Source organism: Nyctibius grandis, chromosome 7, assembly GCF_013368605.1.
Source record: "Nyctibius grandis isolate bNycGra1 chromosome 7, bNycGra1.pri, whole genome shotgun sequence".
Classification (NCBI taxonomy): Eukaryota; Metazoa; Chordata; class Aves; order Nyctibiiformes; family Nyctibiidae; genus Nyctibius; species Nyctibius grandis.
The window spans coordinates 12,099,403-12,120,335 of NC_090664.1; the positions used below are offsets into that span (position 1 = coordinate 12,099,403).

At 38.3% G+C, this 20,933-nt stretch overlaps 1 protein-coding gene across 1 annotated transcript in view; it reads left to right on the forward strand.

Annotated features, from left to right (window-relative positions):
* Nucleotides 1–20,933, forward strand: part of OSBPL10 (oxysterol binding protein like 10) — a 124,590-nt gene that overhangs the window by 48,250 nt on the left and 55,407 nt on the right. The window contains exon 4 of the mRNA XM_068405158.1: nt 918–1,109. Coding sequence (XP_068261259.1) covers nt 918–1,109 — 192 coding nt within the window. The remainder of the gene's footprint in view (nt 1–917; nt 1,110–20,933) is intronic.

The following is a 20,933-nucleotide window of genomic DNA, read 5'->3' on the forward strand; positions in this document are numbered from 1 at the left end:
GTAAGAGTTATTCTGTTTCGGTTTTAACCTTACCGATGCAATCCACAGTTCAAATAGAAGGGAAAAGCTCTTTTATATTGCACTTTTATATGTTATGTCCCATGGTGCTCTAGTGCACATCTGAGCTCGATTGAGAATTGCTGTCCTAAAGACCTCTAGGGAAACTCAGGTTTGAGGGCTGCAGAGAACAAATCAAGATGGCAACACTGACAAACAGTTAGATAAAAAGGGAGAAAGTTCTTGAATGTTCAAGCTGATTTTATAGGTTGCATGTTAAGAGTATGTACACTGCAGATACTGTTGGAGATTTATTTCTGGCCTTTTTTTGTATTTAGGGTTTATCCCAAGCTTACTCCAAAATGCATTGACTCTTTAAGCCTTGTTTTGTTTTAAATGTTAATGTTTAATTGGTGTGTGGATTGGCCTTGCCAAAATCGCAGCTCCTCTAATGTTGAAAACAGCACTGCACTGTTTCAGAAGTTCATCAAGTGAAAGCATTAAGATTTTTTTTTTTCTTCCTTGCTGTTCACACCAGTTCGGTGAATTATAGGTCAATGGCTTAATAAAAAATATTTGTGTGGGCATTGTTACTACTCTGTCTGCAAAATCCTTCCTAATCTTTCCTAAAAAGTATGATTGTAAGAACTTAGCAGCATGTTACTATGTAAGAGTTTCTGAAGATTTTTGTGAAGGCCAGTTTCAGACAATCAAAGAAACAAAGGCGATAGCCGCAATGCTTCCAAGAAGATCCCTGCTGAGCGAGGCAGATGGTTCAGAAGGAAATCAGTCCTGAGCATGGTTACACGTCCAGATTTAGGTTTGTGAGGAAAGTAGAACAGCCCAAATCTATAGTCTGAATTGTAAATTATTTACTTGTGCAAAGGTTGCTAATATCAACATCCCATTGCTTGTTCTAGGGCATTTCATCCTCACGAAGTAGAAGCTCATCTCTGCTGCCACCTGGGACAGTTAATTCTGCATCTCCTAGTGGCCAGAAACATATGAATCAAAGTGGGCCAACTGTTGTAACCATCACGCATCACAAATCACCTGCAGCCGCTCGAAGAGCGAAGAGCCAGCGTTCTGGTCAACTCCATGAAGTCAGAGAGGTAAGAGATAAAAATCTGCTGTTTTGCTATAACTTCTAAATGCTTATTTTGCCTTAGAATAAGCAATCAAGTCTGACAAGATAACAATTCTTTTTGTTTCCTTCTTTATGTTTGACTGCTTTGTTTTGATCCCCTCGCTGAGCAAAAGGTGGTCTTTAGTTCTGGTTCGGCTTAAATCTGGTGTGTACAGGCTTTTTTATGACGATGCTAAAATTGGTGTGTGCACATGCTTTAAGGAGGAAGTAGGTTGGCCACAGCTCCCGGGCTTTGCAGTGGTGCTGCAGTGCTGGAGGAACATCTCTAGCAAAACTTTTCAGATTGGAAAGAGGGTCCTGAAGCATTTAAATATAACTAGAAAAAAAAATTTGAATAAGTCTGATGAATGAATGTGAAAGAAGGCACAGCTCCCCACACTCAGCAGTTTGTTTCTATATGGCTGTAATCTTAACTTCGTTGTCAAGTTTCTGTTGCTGGCGTTGTGATGGAAGAACGCTTTGTCCGTATTAAACACGTGAAAAGCAAGCAAGAAAGCATGTTTCTTTCAAAGTGTGTTTACCAGAGTTTAAGAAGTATAACTTGTATACTGATTTAAGTCTATCTTCCAGACAAGAAAAATAGTACTGAGTTTTGAGCTTAAATAGTATGGCAGACTTTCACAGAACTCACTCTCATCTTTCTTTCAGCCCTTATTATTTTTGCTTTGTCCAGTTTTCTTGCTATTCTCTAATAGTGCCTTTGTAGGTCCCCCTCCCACCACTTCTACCAAAGAAACTGTTGGCAGACTGGCTGCTTTAAAGCATTCTTTTATCACATGGGTTTAAAATGTCTGCCCCAGTCCTTCAAGTTGCAATCTCAAGAGTCTGCTTTTAGACATGTGCTCCCCAAATGTTTTATAAATGGAGACCTTTCGTATTAAGAATTTGAATAAATTCTTAGTGTTAGCTTACAATGAGGACTCAAAGTACAGATCCTGATGAAGAATACTTGTTTTTATTTTAGTAACATTAAAAGTGAAAAAACTTCCCTTGTGTCCTCTATTGTATTTAGTAGTCATTCCTTGCTCACAGGAGTGTACTGTCTGAATGACACCCACATTTTCTTTACATTGTAGAAACACACATCTGCGTGTTTTTCATGCGAATATCTTGTCTTTGCCTACCAGTCATCTGCCCTTAAGTTGTTTCTACTTTACTAAATGTATTTGCTCTTATAGGTTGAATTCAGAGTGCACCTTAAACCTATTAAAATTAACAGTGGGAGCTTTGTCAAATGAAGCTGGGTAGGGCTGAAAGGAATTTAAAAGAGAGAATTAGTATGTGTGCAGATCATCATAAGCTGGAAAGGGAAAAAGTCAACAGATGTAAAGAACTACACTTGGGAAGGAAGAAATAAATACAAGCCTATAGTGAAACAGAGTAAGTGGCTAGGTATCATCCATGCAGAAAAGGCCTGGGGGCTGCTGACTCATTTGTTTGCAGTGTATTGCAATGTGATGTCATTCTAAAAAGGCAAATATTACAGGACTTTAATCTGTAATCATGGAAGATAATTATTTTGCTATATTTGATGCGAGTGATACCTTGGCTGCAGCGCCAAATCCTGTGAGAACAACTCAGAGAGCTGCAATAAAAAAAATCTTAGACATTGAACGTATGGTAATGATTTAAGGTTAAAAGAAATGAGTGTTTTTCAGGGAGGGAAAATGGTACTAAGATAAACAATGCATAAGAAAATTTTGTAAGGAGGCATGTGAACTTTGCCTTTCAGTGTATTGGATTTTTTGTGTGTGTGCTGCTTCTTCAAGAAGTGCATATCGGTGGAAAAATCGGTCCTTCTGCCCTCTTTCCCAGTCTTCATGTAAAAAGTGGCTGCTTGACTGATCTTGTTTCCATCCCGTGAAAGGATTAAGTCTGTTTTTCCAGATTAAGGAAGCAGACAGATTTCATTTCAATGGCATGCTCCCTGTATTTCATTCTCCCACCTTTTCCAGACTGAATGCAATAGACTTGGGTATATGCTGCCTGTTTTTTCAGGGAATATTCTTGTTCCCTATATGAGTCAATGGTGACTGTTAGATCTACCCTTCCGTGTTAAATTTATGAATAAAGAGGTGGGTCCAGAGGCCTTCACAAAAGTGCACTTAAATCTCTTCTAGTCCTCTTTTTTAGTCTGAAGTGAGGAGAAATAGGAACTAAAAGTACAATAAGAGAGAGCTAATCCCCTCTTCAACGTCCAAATCTTTGCTTTTTATTTGGGAGTTGTTTGGTATGATTTGGATGAAGGGAAGAGACTGCAAAAGGGTTATAGATCTGTGTTGGTGTTCCCCTTATAGAATGAAGTCATTGAAGCTTTGACATGCAAATAAGCTTTTTTTTATTGTGCTATAAATAGGAGTACATTAATTTTACATCTTATAAAATACAGTAGTTGAATCAATGGAAAGAGTTGATATGCTTCTGGAAAATGAGAAGCAGCATGTATTTTAAAAATTTTAAAACGATGTCATGATAATACTACAATATTATATATGAGGCCTGTGAAAAACAGGAATGCTGCAGAAGGGGTATCCTTCACTTGGGACATATGGTCTTCACTAGCTTGGCCAATGGCTCTGTGAAGTGCTGGACTACTCAGTTCTGGACCAGTTTTTCTTGATTTGGCCATGTTATTGGAAACAGTGAAGGGTATCTCAGTGTTGCAAATTGGACAAAATGTACTCCTATATTTGTCATAATACAATGATATTTGGTAATACTTGATTGTTCTTTTCCCTTTTTTGTCCTTTTGTAGTAAGAATAAACAACACATTGTTTCCTTCTGTTGTTTGTTCTGATTTAATTTTTTTTTTTAGACAGCACAGAGAATTTTAGTGTAAAACAGATTATAGCAAAGAGGTCTATTTAGCATCAAACTGACATGCAAAATTCTATAAAGGTGGTAAAAGCAACTGTGTAGGTCTCTGAAATGACACATGTAATAAGTGTTCCTGTTGTGAAATTAGAACTTTACCTTTCTTGAAAACTTTGGTAAGTTAGAATTGAGCAAGAATATAGAGCTTTTCACTGCTATGAAAATTTTAATTTTAATACTCAAACTACTTTTGTATAGCATTGAATTGAAGAGGAGCTCAGGAGCATTACTTTTCATCCTAATGCAATTTTTTGTTTAAAATAATATTGTTCTCTTAAATCAGATTTTTGCTTATATTAACTTGATGTTAATAGTTCAGTCTGTACTGATTTATGAAGGGTTATGTCAAAACTAAAATTCACCGTACATTAGTTTGGGAGAGCTGATCTGCTATGTGTTGCATTTTGTGCAGAATTATTTGAGATCCTACCTCTTTATTTGGGCCATAACTTATCATTAAAGGGGTGCTTTCAACTGATTTTTTTAGTAAGTGGTTTTATGGTAACCTAAGTGTGTGTGGTCTTGAAATTGAATTCCGATTTTTAAACTATGCATATTATTATTGCCTTAGCAATTTGTGATAAGAGTTACGCTTGCAGAATTCTTTACTGCTGCAGGCAGTTAATTTTAACTGGAACATAAAACCAAGTAGCCACTTCACTTTAGTCACTGAACTAAATAATAGTGGCACACTTCATCTTGGAATTGTGTTTGTTTTGGCTGAGGACGTCTGGCTATTGTGTGACCTCTGCCAGTGCTACCGTTGTTGTTCAAGAACCAAGAATTGCAGTATGTGAACACTTTGTAGTAGCTTACATTAATTATTTACAGAAGTTTAGAGAAGTTAAATGGACTTAACCAAAAGAAGTCTAGAGAAATATTTTTTTCCATAATTTAAAAAAGTCAATAGAGGAATTCCTGATCCCTTTGAAATGTGGCGTTTGTTACAACTTTTGATACTTTAAAGTGGACTAGTCATCAGCATGTGTTTCTGAACATCTGGTACAGTGAAATCCAGATCTCATGGGCCCTCCACCAGTGTGACATCTATTTTATGTGCTAGTGGGCAGTTCCTTTGGAAAGGACTGCTTTTTGGTAAGCTGACAGTCCTACTGCTTCTGGCATGTTCTTTGCCATATATAAACATGGTTACTGTTTCATTCCTGCAGAAATTATGCAACTAGCTGATAGTTCTTTGCTTCTTCCCTTACAATATAGGAAAATCTAGGACTTGCACCAAGGGTTTCATGGAGTGAGGTTTACCTGCAATTTTGTGGGGCTGCAATTGTCCGATTTGATGTGGTTACTAGGAGAAAGAGATGATTCTAAAACACTGTGGGGATTTTCAAGTGAGAAGTGAACGTCTTCAGGTCACTGTAATAGTTGGATTAGGAACTGTGACTAGCTACTGTTAGTGAAAAAGGATGCTGTTGTACGTAGAGAACTGTTCTGTTACAGAATTCTAGCATTGCACAGGCAGCATTGTGGTGAGAAAGCAGATGCAGTACTTAAACCACGCGGGGAAGCATTCAGGCTTGCAGGACTTTCACATATGTGGACACACAAAGACATACGCTAAGCTGTGAGTATGTCGATGGTAAAACTTTGTAATCAGTGTTTAAGCTGGTAGTAGGGGAAAAACTGATGATTTTTGTTCCATGGCAAATTTTACTTTTTAGCTTTGAAAAAGTCAAGTTTTGCTTTTTATTTCAATTTTTTTATCCTCCTTTCGTTTCTCTGGAAGTACGTACATAAAAAGGTCAATGGATAAGATCAATCTCATGCCAGTTCTAGCAAAAAGAATGCTGTAGCTCTTGATGTTTGGCATAGCCTTGAGGTTATGCGAGGTTGTGTGATAAGGGTGCATGTAAAAAAATTGATTCGGATCCTTGACAGGACATCATGCATAAACACTGTGAAGTATGCACAAAGAACATTTTAAAAAATCCTGCTAATAATTGAAGCGTTTTTGAAAGTATGTGTATAATTTTGATTAGTTTGATAAACTTCTCTATAAGTATAGAGAAGTGCTATATATTAGATCTATTGCTTTCACTGACAGTTCTCGTCTTGATTTTGGAGTGTGGGAAGATGAGAGCTAGCTTTGTGACAAAGATGACCTTCAGGACTGCATGGCTAATAAATATTTGCTTTTAGAAGATGAAAATGGTCTTATCATGTTCATCTAACTCAAAGGTGTGGATGCAGAATGGACTGCTAAACTATGCTAACTTCAGTCTTTCTGGGCTGGTAACGTAGGTGCTTTATCAGGGAGAGGCCTGATAACCATGGGCTGTAGCTGCAATAGCACTGCTGAAGTCTCTGCTGCTGTGCCTTTGCTAGGCAGATTTAAAACTAGTTCCCTAAAATCAGGTCTGTTTTTCCTTCTAGACATGTTTTAGCCTAAAAGGTAGCTTTGTGGTGTTTTCTTTGTGGCAGTTTGTGGTTGATCCTTTTAACTAGTCTTCTGCACTTCAAAACTAGTACAGTAAATACACTCTATAGATTTCTCAGTTGGACTGACCAGGGAATTTCATCTTGGCAGTTTATAGATACTGCAGAAAGTGTTCATAACGTTTCTCTTTTGAAGTCTAAGTATCCTGTTTTCTGTTCATTTGGACAAATAATATGGTGGTACAGTGAGTGGCAATTTTGGAAAGAGAAGGGAAAGACCACAGATGAGGAACCTTTGTTAGTTATATATCTCCAGTGTTTCCTGGGCTTATATTTAAAATACCTTTCTCCCACACCCCCACTATACATAATAAATTAAAGGTAAAGGGTCATCCTTGTGATCATCTTTAATCAAGTGCTTCATATCGTATGCAAAATAGTTAGTCTGTAACGATAGATGGATGCTGGTCAGAAAATGAGATATGTTACTTAATAGGTTACATCTTAATTCCACTACATCTATACTTTATATGTATTGTATGTGTTACACTTCCATTTGTCTGCAAACTCACTGTCCCAGATTTTTCATTTTAATTAGCAGGGTGTGGAAAACAGGGACTAATGTCTCTGTTTTAAAACAGATGTGAAAAAGTGCTTGCAAAAAACCCAAACCAAAACCATAGCTGTTTCTCAGAGCAACGATTTCTTCTTGGCTAGCGGTAGTGAAGAAAAGACCGCAGAAAACCTTTATGTCAGTTCTGTGTCCACTGAAGTCCATAGAAAGGGAATGAGTCCTTAATTCAGCTGCTGATACTTATTTGGCATAGAACATGCTCGTGTAAGTTATACTACAGCTACTACTATTTAATCATGCTTAGAAACACCTTTTGAATTGAGAAGTATTGTAATATAAATTTGTGTTACAGGTACGTTTAACAGGTTGTTTAGTTGCAGCTGAGCTGGCTGATATTGAAAGGGTTGCTCCCAGCTTTGTTTTAACAGGACCCATTATAATTTGTTTATGGGCATTAAACCTGTAACAGTATAAACCAGTTTCAAACCTAACACGAGGGCTAAAAGGGGCAGCTGCAGATGTTATCTTTGCGCTCTCTTCCAAATTGATATTGGCCCCAGCTCTAGAAATGTGTGTTCCTTGTACAGTATGAACATACCAGTGCAAGCATGCAGAAATGTTCTTCTGGCTGTTCAGCAATGTTAGTGTGATTGGCTGCTGTCCATATCCTTATAGACAAAAAGTGGATTTAGAGCATATAGAACAGATGAAAGTATTTGGTATCTTCTGAGGCAGTTTCTTTGGAGGCTATTTGACTTGCCTATGGAAGTCTCACCTCCTACATCTGTTTATGCTACCTTAAGTTAGTACTGCAAAGATCAATAAAATCATGTCTCCTCAGGGCATAAATGGAGTGCTTAAATCTCTGGGAGTGTCAGTCTAGTACCTTCCTAAGTAGTAAATGTGCACGTGCTTATAAAAATTATTCAGTAAGTAGCAAAGTCTCACTTAGAGGGTGAGGAAATTTAAATTATTCTAATACTATAAACCAATAATTATTAAATCACATAAACACGAGTTGAATACTCTTGTGTTCTCTGAATCTTTTCCTTGCCTTTGCAGTATCTTTGAGATCTCTAAGAGCGCATATAAGTTACATCTTCCTAAACTACACCTCGTTCTGTGCGTTTCATTTTGCATTCATGCAAAGGTTGAGTCATCCTGGATTCCAGATACCAGGCAGGGAGAATTAAGGTTGCCATGGGAATTGTAGAGCAAATGTTCTACTAAAATCACACCATTTGTCCGTGTGGGTTATGTCAAGAGTGAACCTGGTTCATTATTTCTGATTTTTTTTCCCATCCAAATCTGAAAAATAGAAATGATGCAAACATGGCTTCTTTTCATTAATTTTTTTTCAGCCTGTAGTTTAGTAGTAGTTGAGCATGTTCAAAGACAATCATTTTCAATCATTTAATAAATGGCAATTTATACATTAGGGATAATACAGTGCGTATGACAGCTACATGCAGAGACGGCTGCAGCATTCATTTTCTTAGCAATTGCAGGGAAGCTAAGATTATTCTTTACAGTTATTAAAATATTTCATTAAATTTTAAGTAAATAGTAGGTTCCCGAAGGAGCTTGAGAGGTCAGACTCAAAGGGAATTAAGTCTCCAGCTTTTGCATGCCTTCAAAACTATCACTTAATTTTGTACATAAAACAGAATTCAACTGTTCTGTTTTGTATGGATATAGAAAACAGCATAGTATATCATACACTTACCTACATTTTTTGAAACCTACAAGGCTGTTTTCTTTCACAAGTAAAGCACAAATACTGCGGTAGTTTCAGTCTAGAGTTGACAGTTTGAGAATGAAGCTTTAAAGAAAACACACTTGAGTAAATCTTTTCTCAGATTAGGGTATTGCATCTCATGGCTGCTGGTTTAGTGGCCTGGCTTTCAGTGCGGGTCTCTGGGTGGCTGGCTGGTGCAGCAGTGATCTTCATAGCAAACGCTGAACGGGACAAGGTGCACTTACCTTCTGCAACTCCGTTTCTAATGCAAATTACTGCTTCCAAGATCTATTGGCTATTTTGTTAACCCATACTTAAATGCTATTTTTATTAAATTAAGCAGAAGATATTGTGAATGTTCTCAGTGTTAATAGATGATAATGTAATATTATGTGGCTAGCCAAGTTTAGGATATTAAGTACAGAAAGTACTTATGTAAATGCCCTCTAGGAGAAAGTAACCATAGAAATGGCTCATATATTTTAAGCATACCATTCAGTCTACATTATTATACATGTTTATTGAGGGACTTACTATAATCTTCAACTCCTTGTGTAACAACCGAAGTGCCACATGCTACGCTGAGAAATACAGGAAACACTTTGATTTTACAACAAATGGAAACAGTGAACACTGTAGCTCTCATCAGTTATTTAACAAAGACCTGATCTCTAGCAGTCTTTGCTACATGTTCTTATTGTGATCTCCATCTCTAATGCTTGGCTTGTGGGTTTTGAATGTTTTAGCATTGTGTATGTGTTACACAGATGCTTTTAAGCAGCTGCTTACCTGCTTCTTGGTTGCAATTCTGATTTCTGACAATATGCTTCTAAAGTATGGCTAATAACATGATGCCTAGCAACATTTCATCCAACAAGCTAAACTGAACCTGAATCTGACATATACTTTTAAGTCACTTTGTATTATAGGTACTAGACTGATCAATTATTTTACCTGTAATTGATTAATTATTTTAAATGTTTATTATGCTTCATGTGTTTGTCTCTGGCTCAGGAAACATAGTCTTATGTTCTTGCACATACTGCTTAGCATGTTCTTTTGATGATACCTACTGTGTTCTGGGATGACTGCTTGCAGTTTTTCTCACAAAGATCCCCAGTTATCCAGGTGCAGTTATAAAACTGGTAGGTCTTGGCTGGCAGACACAAAACACATGAATTTGTGGGAAAGTGGCTGTATAAATGCAATTCAGCTATATTACAATATGTCATAAATTGGCTACTCGAAATCATGGTAGTGTATGTTGAATCACTTCTGTGCTGTGAAGTTAATGATGTCAACTTAAACCCATTGACAGTTAGCTTTGGGGCATGGGCGAAGTCAGAGGGGTGGATTTGGAATGCTTTGTCACAAGGCATAGAGTACGTGTTATCCAAGACTCAGGAAGAGCAAGATTAGATAGCCTTGATAGTGACAGTTCACTTGCTTTTCAGAAAACATGAGGTGAATTTGACTGTAAGATGGGGAAGTAATATCTACTTTGATTAAAATTGAAGTCATTGTAGTGTATACTGCACACCTGAGAGTTGTTTAAATGACAGAAGTAAAATTTTATTTTATGCTTGGACACTACAAGCTAGGTGGCTAACTGGGAGGGGTGTGAAAGGGAGTATAAGCATTTTTGAGAAAGGGAAGAAGCACTGGAAGTGTCCATCAGAAGTTTGGATAACTACTGTATGGGGTATTGGACTACTCTGAATGGCTGTATGGATGTTTATATATTCCCAGGTGGAATGGAATAATTAAAAAAAAAAAAGAAATTAAGTTAGAGTTACATTTTCTAGCAACATGTGTTCTGAGAGAAACCTTCTCATCCTTGAAGCTACACCTGTTGAAATGTGTAATTTATGTTCCAGTGCAACATGGCCTTTTCTCTTCTGCAGACTGATTTCACTCAAAGTACAAAAACCGGGTTTTATCAATAGTATGCTATATCGTGGTAAACTAATAGAATGTTCCTGTGACTGCTGAAGTTGACTTAATGATTAGCAAGGACCTTTTATGTGCTCTTTTGAATGCTTAAAATTCACAAATGTGCCTTAATTGCTGATAATCAAAGTATGCTTTCCAGCTCTATACTATAGCTACTAACTTCACCAAAGTGATCCTTCTGAAATGTGTAAGAAAAACTTCTTCTCAGAAGAGCCCATAGAATAACATCTGCTTATGAGCAACATTTAATCACTAAAACTAATGACTTTCTTTGCAGATTTTGAGGTAATTTTTATAGTAAAATTGCATAAGCATAATTTTCCGCAAAATGTTTTTTACAAGCTGTGTTCTCAATGCTGCATTCTGTGGTTTAAAATAAAACAGTCTGCTTCCTACTTGGTTGGATGGCAGCCAGTTGCCATCCAAGATCTACCTGAACTTGCAACCTCCTTCCTTTTGCGTCTCTAATTTTTGGTTCTGGATCACTGGAAGCAACTTGGGGCAGGGGAAACAACCTTGACAGCCACTGTCTGTCTTCTCTTCTGTGTGGTTTTACCTCAAGATCACAACACCCTGTTCCCCTTGAGTCATCTTTGATAGTAAATGGTAAGTCTCAGTAGGTGATTATTAGTAGAATATGGTTAATACAACAGTTAGGTTAGCAAATGCTCAAGAAAAGAGCTTGCTGTGGGGGAACCTAGCGCCTTACTAGTTGTGTTCTACTACAAGCCTTATACAGGTAGCAAATGTCATGCATTACCTACACATGTATGGACTATCCACAGGGAGCTCTAATGCAACAGGCAAAAAAGAAAATCTGTCATGTCTCCTGCAATAGACCCCGATCCCTGGACATCACACTCCAGTGGCAAAATGACCAATGCTAGATTGATACTGATAATTTTGCAGAAAATGTATAGCCCACTCACTCTGATCTGTGGGGAAAAGTAGTGCTCATTGAATCATGCTCTTTCACTTGAGTATTTATTATGGCAGCCAGCTCTTACTGAAAAGCTTTAACTTCTCACCTAAAGACTTGTGGAGTAGGTCCATGAAACACTCTTAAGATAGCTGACACTATCAGAGGAATTTTATTTTCTTCCAGTGTTATAGTACTTTATTTGTGAATCTTCCTCTTCCACGGGAAAAGAACCTGAAGTTTATGTTGGCTTGGAAGAGAGAAGTGTTATCCTCTTCAGGTCTTAAGCAACAAGAAGGGATACTCAGAATAACTAGCAAATTTTAGAGGATGACAGGAAAAGTGCTTTTTTTCTTTTTAACAGCCATAAAATATGAAGCTATTCAAGGGAAGCTAAATATCTCAAGGTATTGATTAAGATTAAAAGCATTCTCTAGTTTAGAAAATCCAAGATTGTGTGTCTGCTAAAACATTCTCTGGCAAGATTTGAATTTTTTGCCATAGTCCGTCTCCATGGACACAAGGTCTTTTCTTTAATTCCTCTCCCTCGTCACCTCCCCCAGTTTCCTTTCTATCATTCACTAACTCATTTCTCAGGTGAAGAGAAGGACAGATTGAATACAGACAGCATGCATTTAACTTTAAGTCTGGAATTGTGGTCATAAAGAAGTGTGCTAAGGAGTCTGCCTGAGGTAGCAAAGGGAAGCATCTGATTTGTTTTGGCCTGAAGTAGGTGAGCTGTTTTGCTGAGATTTCTGGAGGCATTCTGGGGGATCCTGCCAGAACTGCTAGATCCTCTCTGCTAACTAGCATGTGTGTTGCAAGGGCTGTGAACCTCTCTCTGGTGTCTCTCTGCCCAACGTAAGAAGCAGAGTTCCATAGAAACTCACAGTGCACAATCAGGTTGTCCTTGGGAGTGTTTTGCATCCAAATAAAGTGTCTGCATAAAGTCCCAGAGAACGTTGACAATTACAGATGTCATATGCTCTTTGGTATTTGAAGATAGATCTGTTAAGTATATCCTGTCTTTTGTTCTTCAGAACAGAGAGATGCTTTTGTAAAACAGGTAGTTAGGTCAGCTCCTTTTCTTGCTGAGCTTCTGCCTGTTCTAAAGCACTGAAGGAAAGGAGAAGCTTCCTCCCATGTACCTGAGTTGCAACAGACAGAATTTCTTGGGAGGTAGATTACTTTTCTTCCTCTGGTACTGGAAGGAATGTTTAAGGCTTCCAGACCCATCAACAAAGATGACCCTTCTCCCCTTTTTCCTCCCTCCCCCAAATCCCACAACATTATGGGCTAAGGCAATAGTATGCAGACCTACAAAATACAAAGTCTGATTATTGTAGCTGTGCAACTAACAGCAAGGGAGCTTGGAGGTGTGACTAGTAACCTGCTGGATAGTAGACCAATGAGTAAGAAGTCTGTAGTCCATCAAATGATTAGTGAATGTTATCTTCACAAAATAGTATGATAATATATTGTAAGGATATGCAGCAAGTTACAGAATTTAAAGATATAAAATAGGAATTGAATATGTAAAGAATGGAGCATAGGATCATGTCTAGTATATGAATAAATTAACTAGCCAATTTAAAAAGTGCGTGACAGGAGTCGGTAAGTAACAGCTGCTCCATGGAGTGTAAATCCTGCTCATATTGACTAGAGGTGCTGATGGTGACCAATGGAACAGCAACGGCGTCAATGGAAGCAGCAGATTGTAAACTGTAGATGAGAACAGGACAATTGAGCCAGACTGCATCCTCCACACCGTGTTTTTCTCCTGGTTGTCTTAGACTTGGCTTTTAGAATCAGTCCTAATGACATTTGCTCCTCTGTTCTGTAAGGTTTTCCTCACAAGGAACCACCGTGCAGAGCGCGTGATGAGAAGGCTGAGCAAAAAAAGCCAAAACAAAACCCCAAAGGAAATAATGTTTTGTTAGCTGAGACAATGAGGGTATGTAGCAATTGGCTTTTCAGTTGTTCCCTTAACAGAGATTATGTGGATTCCTGTTTAGGGAAAAGAGAACAAAATAGCGGATGGGGTGAGGGAGGGGCTTGTTCTCCGAGGGAAGAAATAGGATTGCGAAAGCGGAGGCAAGGACTGAAAAGAAGAAGAAATGTGCCCTGGTGATTAGCTGCCATCCTGATTGTCAGATGTTTAGTTCTGTTTGTTCTGTCACTTCTTGTGGCTCTGTCTGCAAATTACATGCCAAGTGAAAATTAACTTGCTCCTTTGAAGCTTCATTGATAGGATGTATGTGTCTAAGCCTTAATAACTGTTATACAACAAGTCATTCCAGTTTTACCGTTCATTGTTTGCTGCTTTAAAATAATTGAGGTCAAGCCAGCTGCTACCCTGAGGTAGCAATAATGGAGAATTATGTGCTTATTCTCTGTAACAGGAGGGAAGCAGTAATCAAGAAAGGACAATTGATATGGATGTCATTATCTATTTCCATCTTTCCAAGATGCTTTCTGAACATCTCACTTGGTGTTTTAGGATCCTTTTAAAATTTTTTTTTTTCTCATTATCATAGTAATATTCACAGAGGCTACTGTGAACCTTCATCTAGATTGAAGCTTTGTGGATAGAATTCCTTTCTGTTTGCAGCGCAGGGAGGTCCTTTTTGGTCAAAAGCTCAGGTTTAATTGTAAGCAAAGTGTGTATAGATATGTTACTTCTGGAACTTAAGCGTATTTGTGGTCATCTGGTCTTGTACGTGTTTCTACACTAGATGATCTTAAAACTGAAATGCAAAATTCTCTTTATAAGAGAATTGTATATATTGCAGTACTCCTAGCAGCAACTTCTGTGTATAGCTCTTTCACTTTAGTTATATGTTAAGCTGCAATTTTGCCTTCCTGACTTGCCTGCTGTTGATGGAATCCCACTAAAAGATCTATGGATGTGACTTTACTGAAGAAAAGAGAGAAGCCTATAAATCCTTATCAGAAAATTTATTTTCTCAAGTAGTAAGATACACATAGCAAGTGACCTTGAGTAGTCTGAGAATGCTTTTCAGAAGTGAAGCCAAGGCAAAAGTTCTCTTGCTCTGCAGTGGTTAGGTATAAATGCTTAACTCAAAACAAAAATGCATTGAACTGGAAAAATCCAATCACTTTTAGTGCAGTTGTAGAAGTTACCTTATTTTGACAGACTTCTCAGTTGGGGAGGTATAGCTTTTGAGTTGGTGATTAACAGTACTTATACTAGTCTTTCTGCATGTGTGTTTATGCTCTTTCCATTTTCAGAATAAATAGTTGAAAGTGGGAAAGTTTCCTGGAAATACTAAGTAAGTGTTGTGAACTTGAGCTGAATTGGTAGCTAGCGTATCAAATTAATGACTGAGATGATTGCTTTAGTGACATTGGAGTTCCAGGTATCTGTATCTTACATTTTGATACATATTTGGTACATGTGTATATATATTATACTTTTACATATATTGGTTGTCTGTTTTAATTTTTACAATGTGACAGTTTGTGGTGGTGTTGATGAAATACAGGTCAAGATTGCAAGAGGAGTCCTTGCTCAAGGTCAATTGATGACTGTATTGGGTTTACAATGACTTAGAAGGTTTTTATTTTGTGTGTGTAGACTTTCTTCTCTTCTGTCACTCATCTGCTTTTGCTTTTCAGAAAAGCAATGTTTTATATTAAAGAAAAGAAAAAAATAAACTCCTGTGGTATATGCTTGTGAGAACCAAGGTCCTGACTCATATCACTTACAACTTATTCTAGGGTGCTTTGAAAAGTTGGTCTGTCCTCGTGTCCTTTCCTAGTATCTTCTGAAATGTTTTTCTTTTGGTACTATTGTCTAAAAGCAAGAAACTAATCCAGAAAGTGTGTGTGTGATAGAGATGTCGTGTTTTGATATAACACTTCATTTATTTAAAAAAACCCAAACAAACTAACCAACCAAAAAAAACCCCAAAAAGTGAAGAAGCAAACTGGCTGTTTCCCAGCTGTTGAAGGCAGTAAACTTCTCACAAGGGCAACTTGACTTGGGGTTGGTAAGAAAGTGATCGGTGTTGCATTTCTGTTACTATTTAAATGTCTAAAGCTTTTCCCACACAACTGTTTGTTTTTACAGATGCTCTGTTTTTCCTATAAGCACTGTGTTATTTATTTTCCCATGTTTTTAATAATTGTTTTCAACTTGCATGCAGTCAGTAATGGAAAGGATTTAAAAATAAAGATCACTGCATTAAATCTTTCAGAGGAATTGCCTAGAGATAAGTAGGCAGACAATGTGCTGCTAGTGGTGGTGCGCAGAGAATAGTACAGTAGAGAGAAAGAGTTATTAACTGATGGAGCCGAATGTCTCTTTGAATGATTACTAGCATGTCACAGAGGAGCTTGATGATGCAGAATTTCTGTGGGTTCTCAGTGCTAAAAGAATATTTTCCTTTTTCTCTGGAGTGTTCTCGATTTTTTTTTTCATACAGGTGGGTAGGCGTATCTTAGCATCTACTGTAAAAGGACTCAATATGTGTGAAGATCAATACCAAAAAAGGGGAGTGCCATACATTAAAATTTCAGTTGCTCATGGGCGTATTGGATTGTGGCTGGGGAAGTCTGAAGAATCTTCCTCAGGTTTTATATTTCGGAAGACGGGTAGGAAGATCTGAAGTATTTAAATCATTATATAGAAAGACAGGGTTGGTGACACTACTTATTTTCTTGGCCTGCTCCACATGGCCTGTATGACAAAGGGAGAGTGTCTGCTTGCTCTTTGAGGTAATATGGCTGATGTCATTCTGCCTTTGCTTCAGGGAGCTTGAAATCACTGTGTCTAGGGAGATGCCCCTGAGACAGCTGTGGAATGGGTAGTTTTGTAGATGGCTCAGAGCTGGTGTTTGCTTTACATTGTGGTGATATGCTGTGTTAGTTGGATGAAATCCTGTAGGATCAGTAATTCTAGAAAGAAGGATGTTCTGTTTATCGTAATACCCATCTGAGCTAGACAAACAGACTTAGTCCTGTTAGGCCTGGAGTCTGGATAACAAGAGCATTTCCACTGTAAATAAAATCATATCAAAACCAGTCATATGCTCTTCCACTTAGGTGTGGGTATTCGCTTTTCCTCCTTTGAAGTTTCTATGGATGGGAGGAAAAATCTTTAACAGAGAAAAAAATCTTTAATCTTTCTAGCCTGAGGCTTCCTCTTACTGAAAGTTTTGCAGTTAGGTAAATGTAGGCCTACTAATGTTACATATATGCACACATAAAATTCCTTTTAATATATGTAGTCCTGATAGTTCTTTCATTTTTTTTTTTAATATCTAGCATAGAGTTGTATTTCTGAAGTTTTGAGTGCATTTGTGGGAATATTCAGTTTCTTTCCCATATTATGAGAAGCTGTTTATGGATGAGGAGGGGGTGCCAAAGCTGAAAGAAGAGTGGAAAGAGAAGTGGGTTGAGACTTGGTGAGGAGACGGGGGCAAATAGTCTTTGCTGTTGTTAAAAGTAGAGAACTACTACTTTGAGCTGTCTGAATTTGCATTTGGGGAGGATGGAGAGCTGTAAGGTACTAAAATAACCCTGTATAAGAGCAAAGTCATTCAAAATTAAGCAAGTTATTTTACTTTGGAAGATGAAAGTTACAATTTAACTTTCTCAAAATCAAAGCTTTTCATTCTGGTTTTCAAACCAGCTTAGTGCTGATAAATCAAGCACTCTGCCTCCCTTCTCCCCGAGATAGCAAAAAGCAGACTCACAAATAAGATGGAGGATAATGCTATAGCTGCATGGCCTAGTGTCTGTCCTGTTAAAGGTTAATGTGTTTAATGAGTTTTGTCTAGCATGGTTTGATGTTTTTGTACTAGCTCCCCTTTGGTTTACTCTTTTTAGAACAATCACACTTCAACTCTTTCAAAATCTTTTGTCAATGACTAATTCAAAAAAAAGATACTGGCAAGCATGTAAAAAAAGTTCAGTTATTTCAATAATATATGTTATTTTCTTTTCCTTTTGCCACAGAGTTGTTCTGTGACTCCCTGGAATAGGGGAGGTTTTTCCTTTTTGTTATGTTCATTCAGCAGCTTAAACAAAGTGGGTTTTGATCCCTGCTTGAGCAGGAGATGTTCAGTAAATTCTAACACTTTGAATCCTACACAGAAGTCGCTGTTCCTGGTGTCATCTACTGCGTCAGGTCTGTAGAACAGCTGCTGGTATCACAACTCTAACGTGAAACTAGGTAGCACAGAAAGGATGAATTAAAAAGGCTTCTTTAAAAATATCTTGTTCAGCTAGAGAATAGTAAGACTCAGAGCAATACCTTGTTTTGGATAAAGGGAGAACAAATAATTTATTTAAATTTCTCCTACTCTAGTAAGAATATAGTTGATAAAAGCTTGAAAAGCTTTGGGCTAGATGGTAACTGCAAACATTCAGTTAATTTCCAAATGTTTCCTAAGCTCTCTGGTCAGTTTATCTTATGCTTTTGTCTTAGCTGCAGAAGAATGTAGTTGCCCTTTATTAAGGGGATGTTAAAATGGAAATATTTGAAGACTTCAAAGTTTTATTTTGGATTTTATTTCCTATGGAAGCAAATCTTTGGAAATGTAAGCTGTTTCTAAGCAAAAAAAGGAAGGTAGGAAAACTGATCACTTACAAATGCACATAGAACATTTCTGTCACTGTGAAGCATGAGGACGTCAAGTTTTCAACTTCACACACTTATTCGGGATGGGAAAAGGAGGGAAGCAGTTTTCCATACAATTATATTGTGCAGTCTTCCAGGGAGATGATGATCTTTTTTCTCCTAGCCGTTCCTTCAGTTTACTTCCCGAGATCTTTTCCTGAGGGAGGAATATTTGCATGAGTGTGTATCTGTGGTGCTCTTGTTTTTGTTTTAGCTTTCACAGAATCACAGAATCACAGAATGTTAGGGATTGGAAGGGACCTTGAAAGATCATCTAGTCCAATCCCCCTGCCGGAGCAGGATTGCCTAGACCATATCACACAGGAACGTGTCCAGGCGGGTTTTGAATGTCTCCAGAGAAGGAGACTCCACAACCTCTCTGGGCAGCCTGTTCCAGTGTTCGGTCACCCTCACCGTAAAGAAGTTTTTCCTCATATTTAAGTGGAACCTCCTGTGTTCCAGCTTGCACCCATTGCCCCTTGTCCTGTCAAGGGATGTCACTGAGAAGAGCCTGGCTCCATCCTCGTGACACTTGCCCTTTACATATTTATAAACATTAATGAGGTCACCCCTCAGTCTCCTCTTCTCTAAGCTAAAGAGACCCAGCTCCCTCAGCCTCTCCTCGTAAGGGAGGTGTTCCACTCCCTTAATCATCTTCGTGGCTCTGCGCTGGACTCTCTCTAGCAGTTCCCTGTCCTTCTTGAACTGAGGGGCCCAGAACTGGACACAATACTCCAGATGCGGCCTCACCAGGGCAGAGTAGAGGGGGAGGAGAACCTCTCTCGACCTGCTGACCACACCCCTTCTAATCCACCCCAGGATGCCATTGGCCTTCTTGGCCACAAGGGCACACTGCTGGCTCATGGTCATCCTGCTGTCCACTAGGACCCCCAGGTCCCTTTCCCCTACGCTGCTCTCCAACAGCTCTGTCCCCAACTTGTACTGGTACATGGGGTTGTTCTTGCCCAGATGCAGGACTCTACACTTGCCCTTGTTATATTTCATTAAATTTCTCCCTGCCCAACTCTCCAGCCTGTCCAGGTCTCTCTGAATGGCTGCGCAGCCTTCTGTTGTGTCAGCCACTCCTCCCAGTTTTGTGTCATCAGCGAACTTGCTGACAGTGCACTCTAATCCCTCATCCAAGTCATTAATGAACATATTGAATAGTACTGGTCCCAGTACCGACCCTTGAGGGACTCCGCTAGACACAGACCTCCAACTGGACTCTGTCCCATTGACCACCACTCTCTGGCTTCTTTCCTTCAGCCAGTTCACAATCCACCTCACTACCCGATCATCCAGACCACACTTCCTCAGTTTAGCTGCGAGGATGCTGTGGGAGCAACCCTCTGTCTGCTGTGGAGCTCAGTTACACTGTGTGTGTATTCTCAAAGCAGAGCACTGCCTGGGGTTCTAGCAGTTCCCTAAAGCTGCGTATCATGGGGGTCTGTGTCACCTTCTGGCTGATCATCATGTTTTCTGTCAAAGGGAATTAATATTGACTGTGGCTTCTACTGAAGCTTTGGCCTCTGTTTTAAATGTTGACTATTGAAATGTCATTATTGTGACATTCAAGCAAGGCATTTAGCTAAATTTCCTTATGAACCTTGCAACAACAGCTTTTCACTTAATTCTACTCTAACTTGTTTGCAAGGATGGCTATTTGCATCTTTGGGTTCAGTTTCCTTTCTTGCTTTTCAGTGCACTGAATGTATATTTTCTTAATCAGTCTATTTACTGCAGTGTAGGGAGGCTACAGGAAGCACACTATACTTTGAAAATGTAATAAAGGTGATAAGTCATGAAGTTCATAATAATACATTTTTACAGTATAGTACCTTGGACAAATGGAGCTTGAATCTTTGTCGATTATGAAGTCTTGAGATTTTTTTTTTTGGAAAGCTTTGGATACCTCAAGTATGAACCTATTAAGTTTTTGCAATAAGGTTTTTTTGCAAGGTAAGTGTAAGAAAAGAGGCTTGTCATGTGCATGTATAATTTCCTACAGGCTGTAAAAATGGAGAGAGAAGTTTTAAACATCTCCTTTTTCTTTTGGCTTTAGGAAGGATTTTGGAAGCTTGCCAACTTGTTTAAAGAGCAGCCTGCTCAAATAACGTTTTTATCTGCTATACAAGCAGGCATTTCATCTTCATCTGGATGGTCCAAACCTAGAAACAGATTAACTTTCTCCCTGACAGCTGTTAATCATATCTGATAGTAAATAGGTACTCTAAGTTGCATCCTATGCTAATGTCTGTAAACTTACAAGTTACCTTGTTTTCTAAAAATAATTCCTTACTGATGCTTGAGAAGTAAAAAATAAAAAATGTCCATTCTTAAACTGTGAGATATTTTATGTAGGAGGGAAGCAGGAGGGACAGTGTAGTTTCCTTGGGTGTCTCAGATCACATATAAAGGAAAGAAAATCTAAGCCTAAATTAATAATGGAGAAGAAAGTAGAATTTTCATACTTTTCCTTACAAAGACTTTCAGAAAGTATGAGTCACACTATTAAACCTACTATGAACATACTATTTTAAGAGAGTATTTTCTCTAACGTAGTCTTGACATTTTTACAGGCCTTTGGTAGTCTCAAGCCCTTCATTTTTGTAGGTAAGTGTATAGTATGTTTGGATCAGAACATTAACATCCATTTGTGGTAGTTCTTCACGTTTAGTCACTATACCAAC